At 39.1% G+C, this 23,115-nt stretch overlaps 1 protein-coding gene and 1 pseudogene across 1 annotated transcript in view; one reads left to right on the top strand and one right to left on the bottom strand.

The window, feature by feature from the left end:
• LOC121972559 (ent-kaur-16-ene synthase, chloroplastic-like) overlaps nucleotides 1–18,481 on the bottom strand; it is a 44,580-nt gene extending 26,099 nt beyond the window's left edge. Inside the window, exons 1-3 of the mRNA XM_042524212.1 lie at nucleotides 18,241–18,481; nucleotides 12,272–12,501; nucleotides 11,859–11,935 (exon numbers count right to left, since the gene is read on the bottom strand). Of these exons, the coding sequence (XP_042380146.1) occupies nucleotides 11,859–11,935; nucleotides 12,272–12,501; nucleotides 18,241–18,481 (548 nt within the window). The remainder of the gene's footprint in view (nucleotides 1–11,858; nucleotides 11,936–12,271; nucleotides 12,502–18,240) is intronic.
• Nucleotides 18,482–18,569: 88 nt separating this feature from the next.
• LOC121974059 lies at nucleotides 18,570–18,640 on the top strand (annotated as a pseudogene).
• Nucleotides 18,641–23,115: the final 4,475 nt, after the last annotated feature.

Genomic DNA, 23,115 nt, shown 5'->3' on the forward strand with positions numbered 1-23,115 from the left:
CTGCAAGAAGTCTGGACATTGGAAGGTGGACTGTCCTCGTAGGAATCAGAACAATAAAGGTATATCTCATACTCTAGTAGTTGAAACATGTTTAGCGGTGTTATCTATCAGTACCTGGTGTGTAGATACAGGAGCCACTGATCATGTCTGTAATTCATTGCAGGGGTTCCAGGAAACCCGACGATTATTTGATGGAGAGATAACCGTCTACATGGGCAATGCTACTAAGGTGGTGGCTGTTGCAGTGGGAGATGTCTACTTATCTTTTGATAGGAATAGAAATTTGATTTTAAGAAATTGTCTTTATGTACCCAGTTTTAGAAAGAATTTAATTTCAGTTTCTAAATTGTATATGGATGGATATTCAGTTTCCTTTAGTAACAATGTCGTTATAAAGAGAAATAAGGTGATTATCTGTTCTGGTGCATTGGTTGACAATTTATACACTTTAAATCCAATTTCTCCCACAAAGCAAAATATGGAAATTAATAACACATCTTCTAACTCTAATAAGAGAAAAGAACCTTCGAAAATGAACCAAACATATCTTTGGCATCTAAGGCTTGGACATATTAACTTAAGTAGGATTCAAAGGCTTGTAGCCGATGGACTATTGGGTTCATTAGAGTTGGAAAACTTTCCAACATGTGAATCCTGCTTGGAAGGTAAAATGACCAAGAGACCTTTTAAGTCCAAGGGGTATAGAGCCAAAGATGCGTTAGAATTGGTCCATTCTGATTTGTGTGGTCCTATGTCTATCCAGGCAAGAGGTGGTTATGAATAATTCATCTCCTTTATAGACGATTATTCAAGATACGGATACATTTACCTGATGCGCCGTAAGTCTGAATGCTTTGACAAGTTCAAAGAATATAGGGCTGATGTGGAGAAACTTCTTGGTAAAAGTATCAAGACACTACGGTCTAACCGTGGTGGCGAATACCTCTTTGGAGAGTTTAGGAATTACTGATTAGAAGTCGGGATTCAATCCCAATTGACTGCACCTGGTACACCCCAGCAGAATGGTGTGGCAGAACGAAGGAATATGACTCTTATGAAAATGCTTAGATCGATGATGAGTTATTTAGAATTACCAAATTCGTTTTGGGGATATGCTTTAGAAACAACAGTGTACATTATGAATATGGTACCTTCTAAAATAATTCCTTCTACTCCCATGGAATTATGGAATGGGTGTAAGCCTAGTCTAAATCATATCCGGATATGGGGTAGTCCAGCACATGTGCTGAAGGGAGATACTGACAAGTTGGAATCACGTACAGAAATTTGTCTGTTTGTTGGATATCCTAAGGGAATGAAAGGTGGTTTGTTTTATAATCCTAAAAATCAGAAGATCATTGTTAGCACCAATGCTCAATTTTTAGAAGAAGATTATGTAATGAACTATAAGCCTATGAGTGAAATAGTTCTAGAAGAAATTAGAGAGGGCACATCCACTTCAGTACCAACAGTACAGGATGAAGTACCACAAGAGACTGCAACACGTGTTGCACATGATACACAACCACAGACGGTGCCTCGTCTTAGTGGGAGGGTTGTAAGGCAACCTGAGAGATTCATGTTTTTGGGAGAGTCTTCGGACTTGATCCCAGGTAAACATGAACCTGATCCCCGGACATATGATGAAGCACTCCAAGATATAGATGCAGTATCTTGGCAAAAGGCAATGAATTCTGAAATAGAGTCTATGTACTCTAATAAAGTCTGGGAGCTTGTAGAACCACCTGATGGTGTAAAAGCCGTTGGATGTAAGTGGATCTACAAAAGGAAAAGAGGGATAGATGGGAAGGTAGAAACCTTCAAAGCAAGGCTTGTTGTGAAAGGGTATACTCAGAAAAAAGGAATCGACTATGAGGAGACTTTTTCGTCGGTAGCCATGCTTAAGTCTATCCGGATACTCTTATCCATTGCTGCTCATATGGATTATGAGATTTAGCAAATGGATGTCAAGACAGCTTTCCTTAACGGAAGTCTTGAAGAAAACATCCATATGAAGCAACCAGAAGGGTTCATTGAAAAAGGCAAAGAGCATCTAGTGTGCAAGCTTAATCGGTCCATTTACGGATTGAAGCAAGCTTTAAGATCTTGGAACATCCGGTTTAACGAAGTAATCCAGTCAGATGGATTTATCCAGTGTCCGGATGAGTCTTGTGTATACAAGAAGTGTAACGGAAACGTGGTGGTATTTCTTGTACTATACGTAGATGATATTTTGTTAATTAGCAACAATGTCAAGGTATTATCGGACGTAAGGGTATGGTTGTCCAAACAATTTAATATGAAGGACTTAGGAGAATGTGCACACATTCTTGGGATCAAAGTTATAAGGGATCGTAAGAAAAGAATGTTGTGTCTATCCCAAGCTTCATATATAGATACGGTCCTTGCTCGTTTTAGCATGCAGAACTCCAAGAAAGGTTTCTTACCTTTTAGGCATGGAGTAGCCTTATCTAAAGAGATGTCTCGGAAGACATCAAAGGAGATGGAGGAAATGAAGGCAGTTCCTTGTGCTTCGGCTGTAGGAAGTCTTATGTATGCAATGCTGTGTACAAGACATGATATCTGTTTTGCCGTGGGCATGGTCAGCAGATGTCAGAGTAACCCTGGACAAGGACATTGGACTACGATTGTAACACCCCTAGAAAGCCTAGATAAGAAAGTGAGGATAATGAGAGTACGAATGAAAAGAAGGTGTAAATATTCTAAGTTAAATATTAAGATGGATTTAGATGATTAAAACTTTATGAAAGAAAAATAAAGTTGAGAATATAAATCATCTATGCATGATTTAAAAGGTATGAAATTAATATGGACAAAAGGAAGAAGTATGAGATAATATATATATGTATGAAATATTTATGCATAATATAGTAATATACGAATTATTATGTACAAAAGAAAATAAAATGTTAGAAGAGAGATTGAACTTTGGATCTCTTGTAAGGAACATGTATAGGATACCAAAGGGGATAGGAGAATTATTGATAAGGAGAGAAAGGACTAAGTAGTTAAGAATAAGAAAGGATTCTTTTTACTTAAAAGAAAAGGAAGTAAAAAGAAGTAAAAATATGCATAACCAAGTTTTGATCCTTGGTTCTCTTGTGGATGCATGCATGTGTTAACCAAGTGGGATAGAAGAGGATATTGTAAGAGGAGAGATAGAAAATTTTATTAAAGGAGAGAAAAGAGAGAAATTAAGGGAAAGAAAAGAGAGAACACAAAAGGCATCTCTTTAGAATATTCTTGTCATTTAAGGGGAGAAATTAATAGGGAGGATGAATCAAGTCAAGTTTCCTCCCCTCATCTTAGTATAAATAGGCATGGAGGGGGGACTTCAACTTCATCCTCAACCCACTCATCCTCCTCTCCTCCCTTTGTGCCGAGACCCACTCTCCCCTCTCTTTTCTTCTTGTTGCCGAGCAACACAAGAGGAAGAACACCTTCTTCCTCCTCACTCTCCCCCTCTTTTCTTTCTTGTTGTTGCCGAGCAACACAAGAGGAAGAGAAGCCTCTTCTTCCTCCTCCTCTCCACCAAAAGACCTAGCCACTCCTCTCCTCCATTGGTGCCGAGCAAAGCAAGCAAGGAAGAAAGGTTCACAAGCAAGTTCTCAACTCTAGGAAACTTAAGCGAAGAATGTAAGCTTCCCCTCACCTGTGGTACAAGGCTTTTATGTGATTTTCGGATTTATAAGGATTAGAAAACCTAGGAAAGAATTTAAGAAAATTCAGTAAGCTTCCCCTCACCTGTGGTACAAGGCTTTTTATATATTTTTCAGATTTTATGAGGATTTTAAAACCTAGAAACAAGTTTGAGAAAATTCGGTTAAGAAGAGCTTTCGAAATCTAGTGAGGTGTAACTAAGTCTACACTACATGATAGATTTTCTATGCCATAGAAAAGGGATCTTCTTCATGTTTTTACACCTATATGATGCTTGATCAAAGGAGTACTTAACCCTAGAATTTCGGCCAAAAATATTTTTAAGAGGCTAGGGAAATTATTGTTTTACCCAACTAGTACGAGGTTCTCCCTATGAAATGTTAAGGATCATGTATTAGTTTTCTTGCTTAGAAGATAATTGAAAATAAAAGAAAACCCACTCCTATATTTCGGCCAAGGAAGGGTTTAGGGTTAGGAAGACCCTTAAATTTAAATAAACATGCTTATGTGATAGAATACAAAGATCTTAAAAGATTCGTACGTTGAATATTGTTGGAACTTCATGAATTCTTTCTTAGGGTTTTCGGCCATGATGAAATGGATAGCTTAGAAAAGCTTAAACAAAATGTTAATATGTTCAAGACCTTTGTGGGGTCATGATATGAAAGTTGATTAATGCTCTCATGTTTAATTGGAATGTAGAAAATGAGTACATGATATAAGACAAGTAAGATCACAAGAGTCCTAGCTTATTTATGATCCAATTTTATGTATGATATTCTTAGTAACTTTTGCCATGATATTTACTTAAGCTTTCCATGCTTTAAGTCACTTAAGAGACCTAGCTTAAGGACTAGTAGGTTTCGGCCATGAAGGAAATAAAAGAAAAAGGGAAAGAAACCTAGGATATGCTATGAAATTATGTTATATGCCATGATATGTGATAGCATAGGAAATGTTATACATAATGAGAAAAGAATGAAATTTATGTTATGTAAATGCCATGATATGTGATAGCATAGGAAATGCTATACATAATGAAGAAATGCTATGTTATGTAATATGCCATGATATGTGATAGCATAAGGAAATGCTATACATAATGAAAAAATAAAACTATGTTATGTAATATGCCATGATATGTGATAGCATAAGGAAATGCTATACATAATGAAGAAATAAAACTATGTTATGTAATATACCATGATATGTGATAGCATAAGGAAATGCTATACATAATGAAGGAATGAAATTATATTATGTAATATGCCATGATATGTGATAGCATAAGGAAATGCTATACATAATGAAAAGAAACGAAAAAGGAAATGCATGAAAGATTGTTAAGGACATGATATGATAGTTATGCATGATATGTTATTTTGTATGGTTTGTACCAAGGGTGGGCTCCGTAAATGCCCCGGGGTCGATGGAATAAGACTCGGGCCTCGTCAGTAATGGGCTTCTGAATGCCCTAGGTCGATGGAGTAAGACTCGGGCCTAGTATGTATGTATGGTAGGGTTCAAGACTTGCTACCTTGGACCTACTTAAGAAGCGCGCGCATGATGTATGTGGTACAAACCGGGATCCCCTCAATGATGATATTAATTTCAAGTACTTATAAGTATAAAGTTTTCAAATTCATGATGCATTGCCTACATATGTGCTTGAATTATCTGATGATTAGATATAATGCCATGTGATATTATGATATGAATATGATACCCTTGTATGTCATATGCTTATGATACTATGCATGATATTAATATACGATGATTTTCGGTTTTAGTGAGTAGGAAAGGAACTTACTGAGCCATGAGTGCTCACAGTTTACTTTCCTTGTACCGCAGATAAAGAAGCTGGATGAGCTAGAGGAGCAACAGGAGGAGCAGATAGTGATGTGTGTGGTGGTGGCTCGGCAAAGAACGATCCGGACAAATTAATATGATTAGTTATAGAATCAACATATGCACCTTTGAACAAATCAGAATATGTGATATTATGCTTAATAAATTAAATTCTTTAAAGTTTTTATTCTTCCGCTGTTATAACTAAAGCATGTACGTAAGTAGTATAAGAACGTAGCGCCACCTTTGGTTGGGTAAGAAGGGTGGGCGTTACAACGATAAAACATATATTGAAGTATTTGAGAAGAACTAGAGATTATATGCTAGTTTACCAAGCAAAAGAGTTGCTAACTGTGGGTTACACGGATTCGGACTTTCAATCAGATAGGGACAATAGTAAGTCAACATCAGGCTATGTGTTTACTCTAAGAGGTGGAGTCATTGCATAGAGGAGCGTTAAGCAGAAATGCGTCTCGGACTCAACCATGGAAGCTGAGTATATGGCAGCCTCTGAGGCAGCCAAAGAAGTTGTATGGCTCAGGAACTTTCTAATGGACTTAGATGTGATTCCTGGTTTGCCCAAGATCATCACAATTTATTGTGATAATAGCGGTGCAGTTGCAAACTCGAAAGAACCACGAGCTCATAAGGCAAGTAAACATATTGAGCGTAAGTACCACATGATATGAGACATCGTCAAGCGAGGAGAAGTTGTCGTCGCCAAGATTGCATCAGAAGATAACCTAGCAGATCCTTTCACAAAGGCCCTTCCGGCGAAAGCTTTTAATCGACATGTGGTGGGGATGGGAATCAGATGTAAGGCAACAGATATGACAGCTTAGTCTTTTAGTATAAGTGGGAGATTGTTAGAGTGTATACTAAAAGCCTAGCTTTTGTAAACATTTATTTGTTAAAATAAAAGAATCACATTGGTCAATATCTGTATTTATTTATTAAATGTAATTGTTCAATTAATTTATATAGTAGACAACATGGAGTGTGGTGTCACACTTAGAAGATCATGTTGTCGGTTCTCTATAAATTATAAACAGTTGCTCGCGACTAAGATAGAAAGGAACAAACTATCAGTATAGTCGTAGTGTAATTAAGTATTAGTTTATCTTGACTAATAAATTACACTGATACACTTTAAGTGTATTGAGTAGGATCATTTAGGTATGTTCTTTTTGTACTGACTTAGTAAAAGAACTAAACCTTAGTTATTATGGAAGTGTGTGCTCTTAATCCTAATATAATAACAAGCACATATATTTAATATTTATTTCTTTGATTTATCAAAGGGTGAGGTTTAGCTCGATAAATTAATATGCCCGATAAGTTGGGAAATGATATTACTTATAGTGTGTGTTATTGATTATAGAAGGAATCTGTGTCCTAGTTATCTAGGTTGAGAATGTCCCCAAGAGGAGCTCATAAGGATTGCCATGTTAAACCCTGCAAGTGGACCTAGTCCGACATGACAATGAAGTTGAGTGGTACTACTCTTGGTGCTAGATATTAATTAAGTGAGTTGTCAGTAACTTACTTAATTAGTGGACATTCGTAATCTTAAACACAGGGAGACTAACACACTCATGAAAAGAAGGAGCCCATAATGTAATTTGGGATTGGTGCGGTAGTGCGGTAATAACTCTCTAGTGGAATGAGTTATTATCGATGAACTTGAGTTGTGTGTTCGGGGCGAACATGGGATACTCAAGCTCATCGGAAGGCCAAAACCAATTTCTCCTCTAGGTCCCTGTTGTAGCTTCATTATAGCCTCAAGTCCATCCAAATGTAAGGCTCTTCTTGGTGTCCAAGAAGGGGGTCGGACCATTGCTTGGTGACCAAGCAATGGCCGGCCACATCCTCTTATAGGGGCCGGCACCCTATAGCTTGGTGACCAAGCTTGTAAGGGCCGACCAACATTAATTCAAATAGGAGGGTTGTTTTAAAATTTTAAAATCTTCTTTTTGTAGAAAACTATATGTTTTAAAAGAGAGATTTTAATTTTTAAAACTTTCCTTATTTGAATTAAGCCACATGTTTAAATAGAGAGTTTAAAAGATTTTAAAACTTTCCTTTTTTAACCATCCTCATGGTTTAAGAAAAAAAGGGAAAAGAAGTTTTAAAATTTAAATTTTCTATCACCATGTTAAAAAAAAAAATTTTATAAGAGAAGTTTTAAATTTTAAAACATGATTTTAATTTTTAGAACTTTCCTTTTTTAACTCTTACTTTAGGAAAGAGAGCTTGTAAAGTTTTATAAGAGTTTTCTTCTTGTAAAATTTTATAAAAATTATTATTTTTCTTTCCTAAATATGGTGGCCGGCCACCTTGCTTGGTGTCCAAGCAAGGGGCCGGCCAATCCCAATCCTAAACCAAATAGGATTGATCTCAACCATTGATTGGTGATTGATTCAATCAAGATGAAAGAAAAGGAAAAATAAAAAGGGAAAAGGAAAAACTCTTGGATGATTTTATTTTTTGTAAAAAGTTTTTCCTTATTTGCTTTGGGCAAGTAATATAAAAGAAGGGGTGAGGGGGCTTCATGAGAGACAACTCTTATTCTTTTGCTTGGGTGATCTCTTGGTGGCCGGGCCTCTCCCTTCTTCCTCTCCCTTTGCCCTCTTCTCCTTGGTGGTGGTGGTGGCCGGATTTTAGAAGAAGAAGGAGGAAGCTTTTGGGTGGTGTTCATCTTGGAGGATCGTCGCCCACACGACATCCAAGGCGAGGCGAGGAATATGACAGAAGATCTCGAGGTCATTAGCTTACAAAGAGAATGTATAACTAGTAGTTTTCTTCCACATCATACTAGTTATTTTTCTTTGTATGAATTCTAAATACAAGAGACAATTAGATCCAGTTTATCGAATTTATTTTTCGATTTTGTGTTTTCTTCTTTTTCGAATTTGTGATTTGATTGTTCTTTTTGGTTAATCTAAAGTTATTTAAGGAAATAAATATTAGCTTTTCTTAAAAGGCTTTGCCTAGGCGGTGGTGGTTGCTCCCATATCCAAGAAGGCCATGTGCCTCGCCATGCAGTCCTGGAAGCCAATTTTGGAAATTAATATTTATGGAATTAATAGTTTAGGTAGATTTGAATCAATAGTGTTAAGTTCCGCTTGCGATTCAAATCTAAACCATTAAGAGCAGATAAGTTAAATTTGGAATCAATGATGTTAATTTCCGTCTGTGATTCCTGATTTAACATCTAAAGAACACAATAGGTTATTTAAGGAAAAGTTTGACACTTGTACAAAAATTTTTGTACAGTGGAACCGGTACGTTTTCCTAGGATTAACCAACACTCGGTGCAATGAGTAACTCAAACTCTTTAAGTTTCAATTTTCCACCCTAGTTAAGTCGTCATACAATTGAGTTCCTAATGTTCCCGGTGATAGGTACTTACCTGCCTCACACTTGGTTCGTTTTCCTTAAATTACACAATGTCTCAGAAGATACTACTCAGAATCAAGAGAAACATAACATTCATTTCCCCAGTAACCTAACTCGGTCTCAAAGAGGTGAATTGTTAGTTTCCAGTCACGACAACTATTTTTTTATCCCTTATTCAATATTTGTTTTTTCTTCTTTTTTTTTTGGTGCTAAAGAGGTGTAGCACTAGTCACAAATACGAGATGCATATGTTGGGATTTAGATTTTTCCAAATGAGCTTCCATGATCCGAGGTCATCCAGTAACCAAAATGTAATTAAGAAATCACCATGGGAACAAAAGTACTAAACAATTTGGATGAATCATAACTATTTCAAAAATATTTCTACTATTCAATGTTAAGTACTTAAGTGTAGTGAAAATAAGATCTTTAAGATTAGGCCTAAACTTATACCAAAATCCATACAATACTTAGCTTATTTCATGCTACTAAAGATAGAAAAAGGAGATACACCAAACATACTAACACTATCTTGACAACGCATGAACTAAGAAAATGCTGGTCATTTTGCTATCGGGCACGTAGCAGAAAAAGTAGAAGGTTTGATGTTCTCAAGTATGCCTCAAAACTAGTTTTTTTTTTATAGAAACATGAAACGAATAAACAAAGCAAAGTGCAAATGAGATGCAAATAGAAATATGAAACTAGTAAAATATGCAAAGAGAAAAGAAAAACTTGACTCGACTTAGGATGTGTAGATAGACACAACACCCCTCTAGACTTACACATTTCATCGTCCCAATGAAATCAATACGGTGGCGGGGGATAAGGGGGTCCCTGATGTGTGCCAGGGGGAAATCTAGGCATACCAGGAAGATGGTCAAGGTGTTGATGATATTGATAAAGGGCATCTACTTGTTATCTAGTGATATCCATATCATCCATAAAATTCCTCATTCTTTCCTGGTTAACTTCATAGTCCTGAACGAACCCTGTCACCTGACTATAGAAGTCCCTAGTAAACTGAAAATGATCCTGTACCTCCCTAAACTGGTCGTCAAATAACTTAAAGCGACCCTCCAACAATCGTTGTTGGATTTTTTGCTTCTCATGAAGGGAGTCTAAAGAGGCATGGAAGTCAGAAAAATCAAATCTAGAGGGTCCCGTACCATAGGCAAAAGAGTGCCTAGGAGGTTTCGGATATCCGAAAGGGTGCGGCAATCCTGATGACGAGGTCTCTTGGTGGTACTCGGTTTCTTCTATAATGGAGGGAATAGTCTCGAGGTGTAAATCAGTAATCAGCCAGTTCGCGGGATTGCGAATTGAAGTGCGCTTGGGGCAAGGAAGGGGTAATGGAAAACCATTGTTCCTAGGGAAGACAAACCCATTCTCATCCCGACAAATCATCTTCATTGCATGACAAGAATCAATGTCGATTTTGTCATTTCCATGAATGACCTCTAATCGATCAAGCTCACAACTCAGATTGAATGCTATTTGGGTGATCAATCCACCAAACACTATCATCCCGGAAGATGCTTTAACTGCTCTCAATAAATTCTGTAAGAAATGAAATTCGGAATCAAAATCCACCTTATTCAACATCGCCCAAAGAGAATATAGCTCTACCTTTCTAACCACTGCATCACTCTCTCCTCGACCAAAGATCGTTTTGCTCATCACTCGGTGAAGGTATCTAAAGGTCGAGTTTTTCATGCGAGATGCCTTAGCTCTAGAAGGTTCGTAAGGATCCTTTGATCTGGTTATTGACGTCCAAAATTCATTCCATATAATCTCATCATCAAATCCATGGGTACCACCAATGGGTAAACCAAAATAATTATTAAAATCACTAAAAATCCACCGAACTTCTTTATTCATCATCCTAAAAGTTATGACCCCTACATAGTCATCCTCAGATGAAAATTTAACATCAATCGAGGTCAAAAATTCAAGGACTAGGCGGGGGTAAGTTGATGCATGAGCGTACATAATATCATTCCAATCTAAAGAACTAATCATCCAATCTACATCATCCCTTATTCCTAGCATATCCATAGTAATAGGATCCATATATTTAGTGCATATAATTTTTCTAGCGACAAGGATATCATATCTAGCTTTTTGTTCATAATTTCTAAAAGTAATATTGAACTCATTTTCGTTACTTTTGTCGCGTGCCACTCTTTTTCCTTTCCCTTTTGAAGAAGACGTCTTCCCTTTGCCTTTGTCGCTTCTCGGTGCATCTCCTTTGCCAAATCCACTGCTTCCTCGATGAAGTCTCTTCAAGATCTGTAACATGGTGTGCAAGGTTTTGAGGAATTTCTTATGGAGATGGGTCTTGAGGATGGGAGAGGAGGAGAAGGAAGGAAAATAGGGAAGTTGCTTCTCTCTTTCTGGATTTGTGGCTTGAAGAAGTGTTAGATCTAGATGTAGATCTAAGCAAAAATGAACTCTAGAGGTGGGAATTAGGATTTGATGAGGTGTAGTGGGGAGGAGAAGGCTTTTTGGGAGAGAAGGAGATGAAAATTAGGGCTTTTGGAGGAGTAGGCGGTGCACACGAGTAGGGGTACAATTGTGTCTTATAGACACGGTCGGGTTAGGTGGGGTTCTGCACGGTCATGCCAATTGGTACGACCTCCTCTTTTCTTCCTTCGGCCAAAGTCGTACGGTCGTGCCATTTGGCACGACCCATTCCTCCTTCTTCTCTACATAGGTCGCACGACCGTGCCAATTGGCACGACCTGAGTCTTCTTCATCTCTGGCGATCTTGCATGGCCGTGCCAATTGGCACGACCCATGTTCTCCTCTTCTCTGCATAGGCCACATGGTCGTGCAAGGTTGCACGACCCGTGGCCTTTGTCCCTCTGTCTGCTTCGCACGACCGTGTGGGGTCACACGCCGACTCCTTTAAGCACACGGAGACTCACCTTTCACCATTTTGGTTCCTCTGACGCCTCCATGCCCATGAAACGCTCACGACCAGCTCGTGAAGGCTCTGCACATCCTGAAAACGAATACTCAAAAATAAAGAAATAATAAAAGTACTCGACTTGAACTTACTAGAGAAATAAAATGATGAACGGAATGATGAACAAAAAATGAAAAACCCCTTGGGTTGCCTCCCAAGAAGCGCTTGTTTTAGGTCTTTAGCTCGACCTCGTTTCAGTTAATGTGGACTAAACTCGTGGAAGCACGACTCTCCTCCTAGGGTTAATGCTCCAGTCTGCACCTTTAGTTTCTCTCGTGCAGGACAAATGTATTTCTTATTGCTTGCTGGAGGGGAACTCTCATGGAAACTGCACTCCTCGGCTTTGTGTATGCTGATCTTGCTAGAATTTACCTGAGAAGAGGGGTCGCAGATAGAGGAATCAGATAAATCAAATTCAATCCTTTCTTTGCCGATATCCAAGGATAACTTGTGAATTTTCACATCAATGAGGGCTCCAACTGTGGCAAGGAATGATCTTCCAAGAATGATCGGTACCTTGGGATCCTCCTCCATATCCAGGATAATGAAATATGTGGGTATGATACATCCATCAACTTCTACTGGCACGTCTTCCACTATTCCTATTAGTTATCTACATGAATGGTCAGCTAATTACAGTGATATAGTAGTCAGTTTAATGTTCTGGAGTCCCAACTTCTTACATAAGGAGTACGGAAGTAGGCTAACGCTGGCTCCCAAGTCGCAGAAAGCTCTCTGTATGAGTTCAGAACCAATTTTGCAAGGTATGGAAAAACTCCCTGGATCTTGAAGTTTTGGTGGAATATTTATCATAAGTAGAGTGCTACAGTTTTCAGTTAATGCTATAGTCTCAAAGTCGCCCTTTTGCCTCCTGTTAGATAAAATTCCCTTTAAAAATTTTGCGAACTTCGGCATTTGGTGCAGTGCATCTATCAGTGGTACTTCTACGCAAATTTTCTTAATCTTCTTCAGGAATCGGTTGAACTCTTCATCCTTTTGGATGTTATTAGTTTCTGAGGGAAAGAAATTGTCTGACTTTGAGGGAGAATTTGAAGAGTTCCTTCAACTTTCTTGTTGATCTCCTCTCCATCCCTGTTCTGGATCTGATTGGGCAATGGGGGTGAGGGCTCTTCCTCTGAGTCAGGTCCTTTCTGAATAGTGATTTTGGGGTCTCCCAAAGTTCGTCTGCTCCTCAGCTCGATACAATTATAGTGTTCTACTAGGTTTATATTAGGCTTTCCTGGAAATGTTCCCTGTGCTCTTGAGAAGGACTGGGCTATCTGGTTGTCTTGCATCTTTTGATGTTTCTCAGAATTTTCCATTCTTTGAGTCAACTGCTTAATCTCATTCTTCATCTCTTTTTGCTCTGAGAGAGCTTCTTGTTGGTGCGGGAAGCATCCGACGATCGAATCTAAGTTTTGATAATGGCAAAGGATTCAAAGTTAAGATGTGTGGTGATCTAACGGTCTGAATGAGATTGCAGGAAAGTCCTAAGTGTACTTAGGCAAAATCCCTAACTGTGGTTAGGCAAGGTAAAAACCTTAGGGGATGGTAATCCTAGGTCATAGGGGGTGGTAACCCTATGCGGAAAGTCTTGGTGGGTCGAGTGCTTCAAGCAAAAGTCATAGGGGGGGTAACCCTAGGTGGAAAGTCCTGGTGTCGCGAACCAGGTGAAAGACTGGACCAGCCGGGAAGTGGAAGTCTAGCAGAAAGTCCGGAAGCATCAAGCACCGAGCAAAAGTCCAGTCGATCTGGAGGATCACACTGACATCAGGTAAATCTCTTGAGTGGAGTAGGTGAGGACGCGTTCCCCGTAGAGGGAATAGTAGGCGTCGGGTCGACCTAGAGTTTCCGGTTGGAAATCCAAAGTCAAACCCAGACAGTCCAGAGACTGTCATTATATTCTGTTATCATATTTACTATTGTTTTGTGCTAACTTTGTCTTGTAGGGTAAGTGTTTGGGACTAACACTTTTGCAGGACCAAAGGAGCACAAGTTAACCTCGGATGAACAGTGTCCGAGGCGCCTCCATGGAGCTTGGAGGTGTCTCGGGTGCAAGCCGAAGCCAGCTGTCCAGAGGGGTTGGAGGCACCTTGAAGGAATCTCAAGGCGCCTTGGACTGGAGGCTGAAGGCACCTTGGAGATCAGTGAAGGCGCCTTCAAGTGATAAGGTTCGACCAGTTCAGCTCTTATCTCCGCGGCTGATTCGGCTCACTCAAGGCGCCTTGGATGGGCTTTAAGGCGCCTTGAGCATGCTATAAAAGAAGGTCACGAGCAGCTCTTCAAAATATCAATCTTTTAGAGCTCTTTCTCCTGTGCGCTGCTTACGTGATGACCTCAACGTGCTGTTTCAAGATCCCGACGACCCAGAGCGCCATTTCTTTAGATTCTGTCATTCGGTATATTTTTCTTATTGCACTAAATTGTATTAAGCGTGTAATATTTTCGATCTTATAGTTGTTGCCCACCGAAAGCAGTCAACGACCGCGTGCCTTCGAGTAGGAGTTGAGATAGGCTCCGAACGAAGTAAATCCTCGTGTTCATTCTGCGTACTTGTTGCTTTTCTTTTCCGCTGCATATTTTAACTCCGATAGTTTTACGAATCGAATGAAATAGCCGCGAGTGCTATTCACCTCCCCTCTAGCGCGTCTCGATCCAACAATTAATGAGGTCCTTGTGACTCACCATAGCCCAGAAGTTTATCCAAAGAACGCTTACTTGTTGAACCCAAAGCTAAACCTGAATCTAACACAAAGTTAAACCAAACCCTTAAATTGAAGCTCAATTCATCTCACAGAAATTATAAGATTCCCTGATTGAAAATTTTTGATCGGGTGAGATGACTAAGGAATTTAAAATTCAAATAATCTTTTAAAAAAACTTTTAAAAAATGAATTTCAAAATTCTTTTAAAAATCTTTAAATTCTTTTAAAATTCTTTTAAAAAATCAATTCCAAATCTATTTTAAAAATCTTTTAAAAATAAATATCAAAATTCTTAAAAAATCTTTTAAAAAATCAATTTCAAAATTCTTTCAAAATTCTTTAAAAATCTTTTAAAAAATCAATTTCAAAATTCTTTTAAAAATCTTTAAAAAATTAATTTCAAAATTCTTTTAAAAATCAATTTCAAAATTCTTTTAAAAAAACAATTTCAAAATTCTTTTAAAAATCTTTTAAAAATCAATTTCAACTAAAAATACAAAAATATAAAAATCCTAATTGACAATATAAGCTTAATTAATCTAACTAAAAATCCAATTCACCACTCTAGGACTAAACACATAGAGGTAAAACACCACTTTGTAAGGGATCATGTAGCTAAAGGTCAACTTGCACTCAACTATGTTGAGTCCAAATCAAACCTAGCTGACATTTTCACAAAACTCTTACCTGAACTTGAGTTCAGTGCACTTAGAAAACAAATAGAAATGTGCTGGGTAGAATAGATGTTAATTTTCAAAATTCATTATCTTATTTCAAAACTCATTCTCTTATTCTTTTAAAAATCTAGGAAAAATAATGATTTTAAAATCCCCTTTTCTTAGAATTTTCAAAATTTGGACTTAGTTTAGACTCTACCCTAGAAATCCTGTTCTCCTAGATTTAAACCAGAGCATCTCACAAACACCTAGGTATACCTTGCTTGTGTTTGAAAAACATAGAATGGTGTGAGATGCATAGGGTACAGCCTGGACTCAAGAATGCTTATTTCTGTGCATCAATATGAGTCTGGGCGTTAAATACTTTATTAACAGTAATCAAGTCAAGTCTTCCAGCTCTAGTCAAAACTAACTGGATTAAATGACTTAACTCGACTAACCAAATGAAAGCTGCTGCCCTCTAGGCAATCAACAAGTAGCTAAAGGTTAGACAGTTGCTGAAGGAAATATTAAGATTAACCATGCTTGTACTTTAGGGCTCTAATACTTGATTAAAACAAATTTTGACTCATGCTTGGACTTAAGGACCAACCAATTTGATTAAATAAACTAAATTAAATATTTAGTTTCTCCTATGATTAAATAAACTAAATTAAATATTTAGTTTCTCCCTCTTCGTCCTAAAAATTAAAAAGTTCTTACTCCTATATTTTCAACAATAAATATTGGTTTATTCAAATTAAGCTAAGTGTCTTTTTAACTTAAGCTCTATTTACAAAATTCAATGTTTGCAAAAGACTAAGCTGAGTAGTTCATATAGAAACCTTCAAACTTTTTCAAACTTAGCCAACCTTCAAATCTAACTTTTTTCTAGCTAAGTTTTTTTTACTTACCTAAAAGTATTAAAAATCATTGCTTTCAAAATTTTTTTTTGCTAAGTAAAAAGAGACTTCAATTTTCTTTAAGATTTTCAAAATTTAGCTAAGTATATTTCAAAAACAACTAAGTTTCAAAAGTGGCTAAAATCGTCCTTAACAGTCTACTAAATATTAGCCTCTTAAACTTAGGTGAAAATTTTTCAAAAGTCAATTTAGCTTTTATCCAGTCTTTCAAGCCTAATCTGTTTTTAAATAAGAAAAAATTGCTTAAAACTGGCTTATTTTTTGATAAATGGCAAAGGGGGAGAGTAGGAAATTCAAAAGTAAATATTCAAAAAGGGAAGCCCTGTATTAAGGGGGAGCATCACAAAGTTTAAGTGTTAGCTTAAGTTATGCTTTTATTTGAATTTATATACTTAAGCTTGCTCACTTAAAATCTTTTAATATATTCATGCATTTGTTTTACTTAACTTTGAATTTGGGTTGCCATAATCAAAAAGGGGGAGATTGTTGGTGCGGGAAGCATTCGACGATCGAACCTAAGTTTTGATAATGACAAAGGATTCAAAGTTAAGATGTGTGGTGATCTAACAGTCTGAATGAGATTGTAGGAAAGTCCTAAGTGTACTTAGGCAAAAGCTCTAACTGTGGTTAGGCAAGGTAAAAACCCTAGGGGATGGTAACCCTAGGTCATAGGGGGTGGTAACCCTATGTGGACAGTCTTGGTGGGTCGAGTGCTTCAGGCAAAAGCCTAGGGGGGGGTAACCCTAGGTGGAAAGTCCTGGTGTCGCGAATCAGATGAAAGACTGGACCAGCCGGGAAGCGGAAGTCCAGCAGAAAGTCCGGAAGCATCGAGCACCGAGCAAAAGTCCAATCGATCTGGAGGATCGCACTGGCATCAAGTAAATCTCCTGAGTGGAGTAGGTGAGGACGCATTCTCCGTAGAGGGAATAGTAGGCGTCGGGTTGACCTAAGGTTTCCGGTTGGAAATCCGAAGTCAAACCCGGATAGTCCGGAGACTGTCATTATATTCTGTTATCATATTTACTGTTGTTTTGTGCTAACTTTGTCTTGCAGGGTAAGTGTTTGGGACTAACACTTTTGCAGGACCAAAGGAGCACAAGTTAACCTCGGATGAACAGTGTCCGAGGCGCCTCCATAGAGCTTGGAGGCGCCTCGGGTGCAAGCCGAAGCCAGCTGTCTAGAGGGGTTGGAGGCGCCTTGAAGGAAGCTCAAGGTGCTTTGGACTGGAGGCTGAAGGCGCCTTGGAGATCAGTGAAGGCGCCTTCAAGTGATAAGGTTCGACCAGTTCAGCTCTTATCTCCGCGGCTGATTCGACTCACTCAAGGCGCCTTGGATGGGCTTTAAGGCGCCTTGAGCATGCTATAAAAGAAGGTCACAAGCAGCTCTTCAAAATATCAATCTTTTAGAGCTCTTTCTCCTGTGCGCTGCTTACATGACGACCTCAACGTGTTGTTTCAAGATCCCGACGACCCAGAGTGCCATTTCTTTAGATTCTGTTGTTCGATATATTTTTCTTATTGCACTAAATTGTATTAAGCTTGTAATATTTTCGATCTTATAGTTGTTGCCCACCGAAAGCGGTTAACGACCACGGGCTTTCGAGTAGGAGTCGAGATAGGCTCCGAACGAAATAAATCCTCGTGTTCATTCTGCGTATTTGTTACTTTTCTTTTCCGCTGCGTGTTTTAACTCCAATAGTTTTACGAATCGAATGAAATAGCCGCGAGCGCTATTCACCCCCCCTCTAGTGCGTCTCGATCCAACACTTCTTCAAGCATCTTTTCGATTCGGTACAGCTGTGAAGGTTGCTGTTGATAAGTCTGTTGTCCAGATGGGTAGCTCTGTTGCCTAGGTTGATAGCTTTGTTTTTGTTGGTCCTTAGTCTTGATTATTCTGGTATGAGAAATTTGGGTGGTTCCTCCATCCAGTGTTATATGTGTTGGAGTATGGATTGTTCTACTTTTGGTTGTAACTGACTATCGCATCACATTGCTCAAGTTGGTTTATCTGTGCTTGTATTGACCGTAGGGGGCAAGTATCTTGAGCATGATCCATACTTCCGTAAGTTTCACAAACACAAATTATTGCATTGGCCGTGTTGTTTCCCATGGCCTCAAGCTTCTTGGTCAGAGCGTCTAGCTTTGTAGACATGAGTGTGACTGCATCTACGTCGAATTTTCCTGATGCCTTTAATGGATTCTCTGAGAAAGCACCACCAGATCTTTCAGTTGCCCACTGATGGTGGTTCTGTGCCATATTTTTTATAATCTCTTCAGCTTCATCAAAGCTCTTGTTCATTTGTGCTCCTCCTGCTGCAGAGTCGAGGGATACCTTCGTGTGATAGTTGATTCCATTGTAGAAGGTGTGTAAAACCAACCATTTCTCAAGGCCATGATGGGGGCATTGTCTCAGCATACTTTGAATATGTCCCAGGCTTCAAATAATGATTCTGAGTCTATCTATTTGAAGCTGGCGATCAAGTTCCTCATGTGGGCATTTTTGCTTAGTGTGTAGAACTTGTCCAGAAATTTCTACTCACACTGCTCCTAAGTTGATATGTTGTTTGCTGGAAGGGAATTTAGCCACTGCTTTGCTCTATCTTTCAGGGAAAATCCGAAAAGAAACAATCTTACTGATTCTGGAGGGACCCCGTTCACTTTCATGGTACCACAAATCTCGTAGAAAAGCTCTAAGTGGTGGTTTGGATCATCATGCGGTTCTCCTCTAAATTGATTCTGCTGAACCATGTGAATTATTACAGGCTTGATTTCAAAATTATTAGCTTCGATTGCCGGTTGAGTGATGCTAGACCGAACCCCTCATGCATAACGTGCTGCATAATTCTTCAACAATTTGTCAGCCATCTTTGAAGATTCTTGTGTGGCTTGAAATGTTTTTTGTAAGTTTCTTCTTCTCAAGAAAGTCCTATCGATCTCTGGATCAAACGGTAGAAGTTGTCCTGAAAGATTAATTCTTCGCATGAAAAAATAAAATATAAAATATAGTAAAGAAGATAGTGAAATAATATTATATATTCTTTTATGTTTTTTAATAAGAACACAGAAAATAAAGAGAAAAAAATAAAATTATTTATCTCTAAAATGCAGAATATCAGAAAAAGAAATGATAAAGGAAAAAAAAACAAAGTGTAGTCTAATCTAATATGATTAACACTAATGTTATAGACGCAACCCCTAACAACGACGCCAAAAACTTGTTACGATTCTGCAAGTGCACGAATTCGTCGTCACTAATAAAGATTATCAACCCCACAAGGACTGGTTATAAGCACTAGCGATAGCTCACTTAGGATTAGCTAAACTACCGATGGTTGTAAGTTATCTACAGAAAAGAGGGTTGGAAACGGAAATGAGAACTGGCAAAGAAAAAGTAATAGACATTGTTTATGAAGAGTCCTAGGAGTTCAGTTTTATTGTGGTGGCATTGATGTATCACATTTTATCCTTTACTCATTTCCCATCAACATGCATTCGTCGGAAGCTGAAGTATCTATTCTTAGGTACCAAATAAAGAAGATCCTTATGAAATCCTGTTACGGTTAACCCCTGTCACTAGGGTGTCTCGGTAGATCACAAGAACACTACTCTAATTGATGTCACTAAGGATAGAGATAAGGAGCTTAGTTTGGTCTCTTACTTCCTTGTGGAGGAGTTGTCTCTCCTTTCAAGGGAGTACCCTAGATGTCTATGAACGGGTTATCCCTGTCACTAGGGCCCCTCGGGCATACGATCTAGGATATTCTCTCTACGAGATAGGCAATTCCTATATAATCAATTAACACGATATAAAGATCGAGTAGTCGAAACAAAGTAAGCGAAATCATCCAATGAAATGAGGCAAAAGTATGAGTCTTACATCAAACCAATCCACAACTACTCCCTCATCCTAGAACAAGGAATCTACTCCATAGACGCTGGAGAAAAACCCGAAGACATAATGTTAAGCATACAATTCTCAAACAAGAAGAGAGAAACAGAAAAGACGCTTATCCAACGACGACGAATGATCTTTGGATCCAATCCTTTGCTTCTGGAATTGATGTGGTGATGAAGTGTTGCTGGACGGAGGTCTTGGATAGCGTGGAACGACACCAAATCGATTCTACGGCTCGCTTCCTGGCTCTCCCCCCTTAAGGAAAAGGGTTAAAACCCTTTTATAGGCTAGGGCGCGGCTGCGGCGGTACGGCTGTGTAAGGATGGCACGGTCGTGTCATTTCTTGTCTTTGGCTGCACTGCATGGTCGTGCAAATTGGCACGACTGTGTGAGCTTCGAGTCCGGTTCCTTGGGCATGACCGTGCAGGGTTGCATAACCGTTCCTTGCTTGGCTTCGGTCGTGGGGGGCACGACCGTGCAAGTATGCACGACCATGCTCTGATCTGCCTCTGGGTTGGCCGCACGGTCGTGCAAGAGTTGCACGACCGTGCACTTCTCCTCTCCTGTTTGGCCATACGGTCATGCGAGGTTGCACGACTGTGTTCTTTGGCTCGTTTCGGTGCGTCGACAATCGCTGTTTTTGCTCTGAAAGTTATCCCTGTCAACACAAAATCAAACAAAGAGCAGATATCCGAATAAAATAGTATATATGATGAGTTCATGATAAAAGAGGCGATCATGCAAAGAATATATACGTATAAAGCAAGTGAATGTGCGTTAAAACATGCATAAACGATCATAATATTTACGCACATCACCTGCAACTACAGAGTTAATCTATTTTGCATATTCTACTATTATCTTGCCTAAATTATATATGAACAGTGCATAATTTAACCGAAAACCAATCATACAAAACCAAAAAACTCGCTCTGATACCAATTGAAGGCGCTAGAAATTCCGTTATGTGTAAATCCCCTATATAAAAATTTGTACAAGCACAAAACTTTTCCAAACAACCCACATGCTCGATCAGACATGTGTTTGATCAATTAAGTAAGTTTTTGATTGATCAAAGCACACCTTAATCGAAGTACAAGATCGCTAGACTCTTGTGTAGGTATTCAAAATCGATATCCAAAATCGACACGAAGAAAATAAAACCAATTACGCAGCAAAATTAAAGAACTAGTTGTTGGAACCCCAAGGTTGTTTTGGTATGATCAACAAGTTAAGTTAGGTCCTGTGTGTTTTTAACCTTGTGTCTAAGTGTGCAGGAGCTTAGGAGCACAAGTAGTCGAGCGGAAGAAGCAGCTAGCGAGAAGGATGGCACGCGGTGTGTCCGAGGGGCGGGGCGCCGCGGAAGAGTACACCGGTGGACGAGAAGGAAGTGTTCGATGGTTCCGAGGGACGAGAAGCCGGAGCGGAAGACGGCTCAGGGAGCAAGAGGTGCAGCTAGCGAGAAGGTCGACATAGGGTGCGACTAAGGAACGAAGACTGCGGATGAGTACGCTGGCGGGCAAGAGAGGAATGAGAAGCCAGAGCGGAAGCCTGCTCGAGAAGACAAGAAGTTAGGTTCTGGTGAGCCCTATTCCGGATGGAAGAAATCACCCAAGCAAGCGGAGCCGGAGAGGAAGACCCGGACCGAGGCGAGCAGCACCGGAGCAGAAGGGCCGGACCAGAAAGTCAACTTGGTTGACTTAGTGGTCCGAGCGCTCAGATCCATTCCGGGCTCTCGAACAGTCCGGGCACCCAGAAGTGGATTTTTGACCAGATCGCGTCAAGCGCGATCTGTCTCATTGGGGATAAAATTTTATCCCCCCAGGGCGTCCGGAACCCCTTCGGGATGCCCCGACCCAGGCTATAAATACAACCTTGGTCCAGAAGCTTTTTAACAACTCAAGAATTGTAATTCTAACACTTGTGTGCTTCTTTTAGAGTTTAGCTTCTTTCTTTTTGCGCTTTCATCATTGTAAGAGTCTTCTTCGCCTGAAGGAGATACTAGTGCGACACCTTCCTTGGATTAACAACCTCTCCGGTTGTAACCAAATAAATCCCTATGTGCCTCTTCTTTTCTGTTTTAATTTACTACTGTTATATTTTGCAAGTGTTAGTTTAAGAAAAGTTGAGAAGGATTTCTTGTTATTATTTTTGCAGACTATTCAACCCCCCTTCTAGCCGGCCGCCGCAGTCCAACAAGTGGTATCAGAGCAAGGACGCCTCAGGAGGACTAACCGTCGACTGAAGCAACGAGATGGTCGGAGCTAACATTTATCCACCAACTTTTGAGGGGGAGTTCGCATTCTGGAAGCGACGGATACAGGTATTTTTTAAAACAGATTTTGATTTAATGTTAATAATGAAATATGGTTATGAAGCTCCGAAGAATACGAACGGAGAGGAAATCGAGAAACACCTCTGGGCCAAAAAGTAACGTGATGATTTTACATCGAATGGTAAGACTGAATTTCACCTTTTAAGTGTACTACCGGTTGAAGATCTCGACAAAATCGATGACTATTAGAGTGCAAAAGAACTTTGGGGAAAATTCTTAAAGCTCCATGAAGAACCAACAGAAGCCGCATCCAACTCCTCAATGGACACCCAATCATCATCGGAGGAATCTGAAACCGAGGAAATCGCCGGAACAACCTTAATAGCCGAGTACCTACCAGAAGATGAAGTAAGCTCATCCTCAATGAACATCGAGAGCATAGATGAAGGGGGAGAGTCTTCAGAAGAGAGCAGCTCAACAGGGGGAGCATTAGCAGGCGACAAGGTAAGTCAGGTACGCTCTCTACCACCTGACCAAATGTTCAAATTTGTAAATTTTTTAACTAAAGACTGTTACATGCTAGAAAAAGAAAATAATGAATCGAAATTAATTCTAGATAAATCTTGTCTGTTAGAAGATTTTAAAAAAAATAGATAATAAAAAATTGAAATTAGAAAATGATAATATGAAAGTACATGTAGATAACTTGAAAACCCGTGCATGCTCATCTAATACCAATGTTAGAAAATTTAACAATTTAAAT

This window comes from Zingiber officinale, chromosome 4A (genome assembly GCF_018446385.1).
Source record: "Zingiber officinale cultivar Zhangliang chromosome 4A, Zo_v1.1, whole genome shotgun sequence".
Lineage (NCBI taxonomy): Eukaryota > Viridiplantae > Streptophyta > Magnoliopsida > Zingiberales > Zingiberaceae > Zingiber > Zingiber officinale.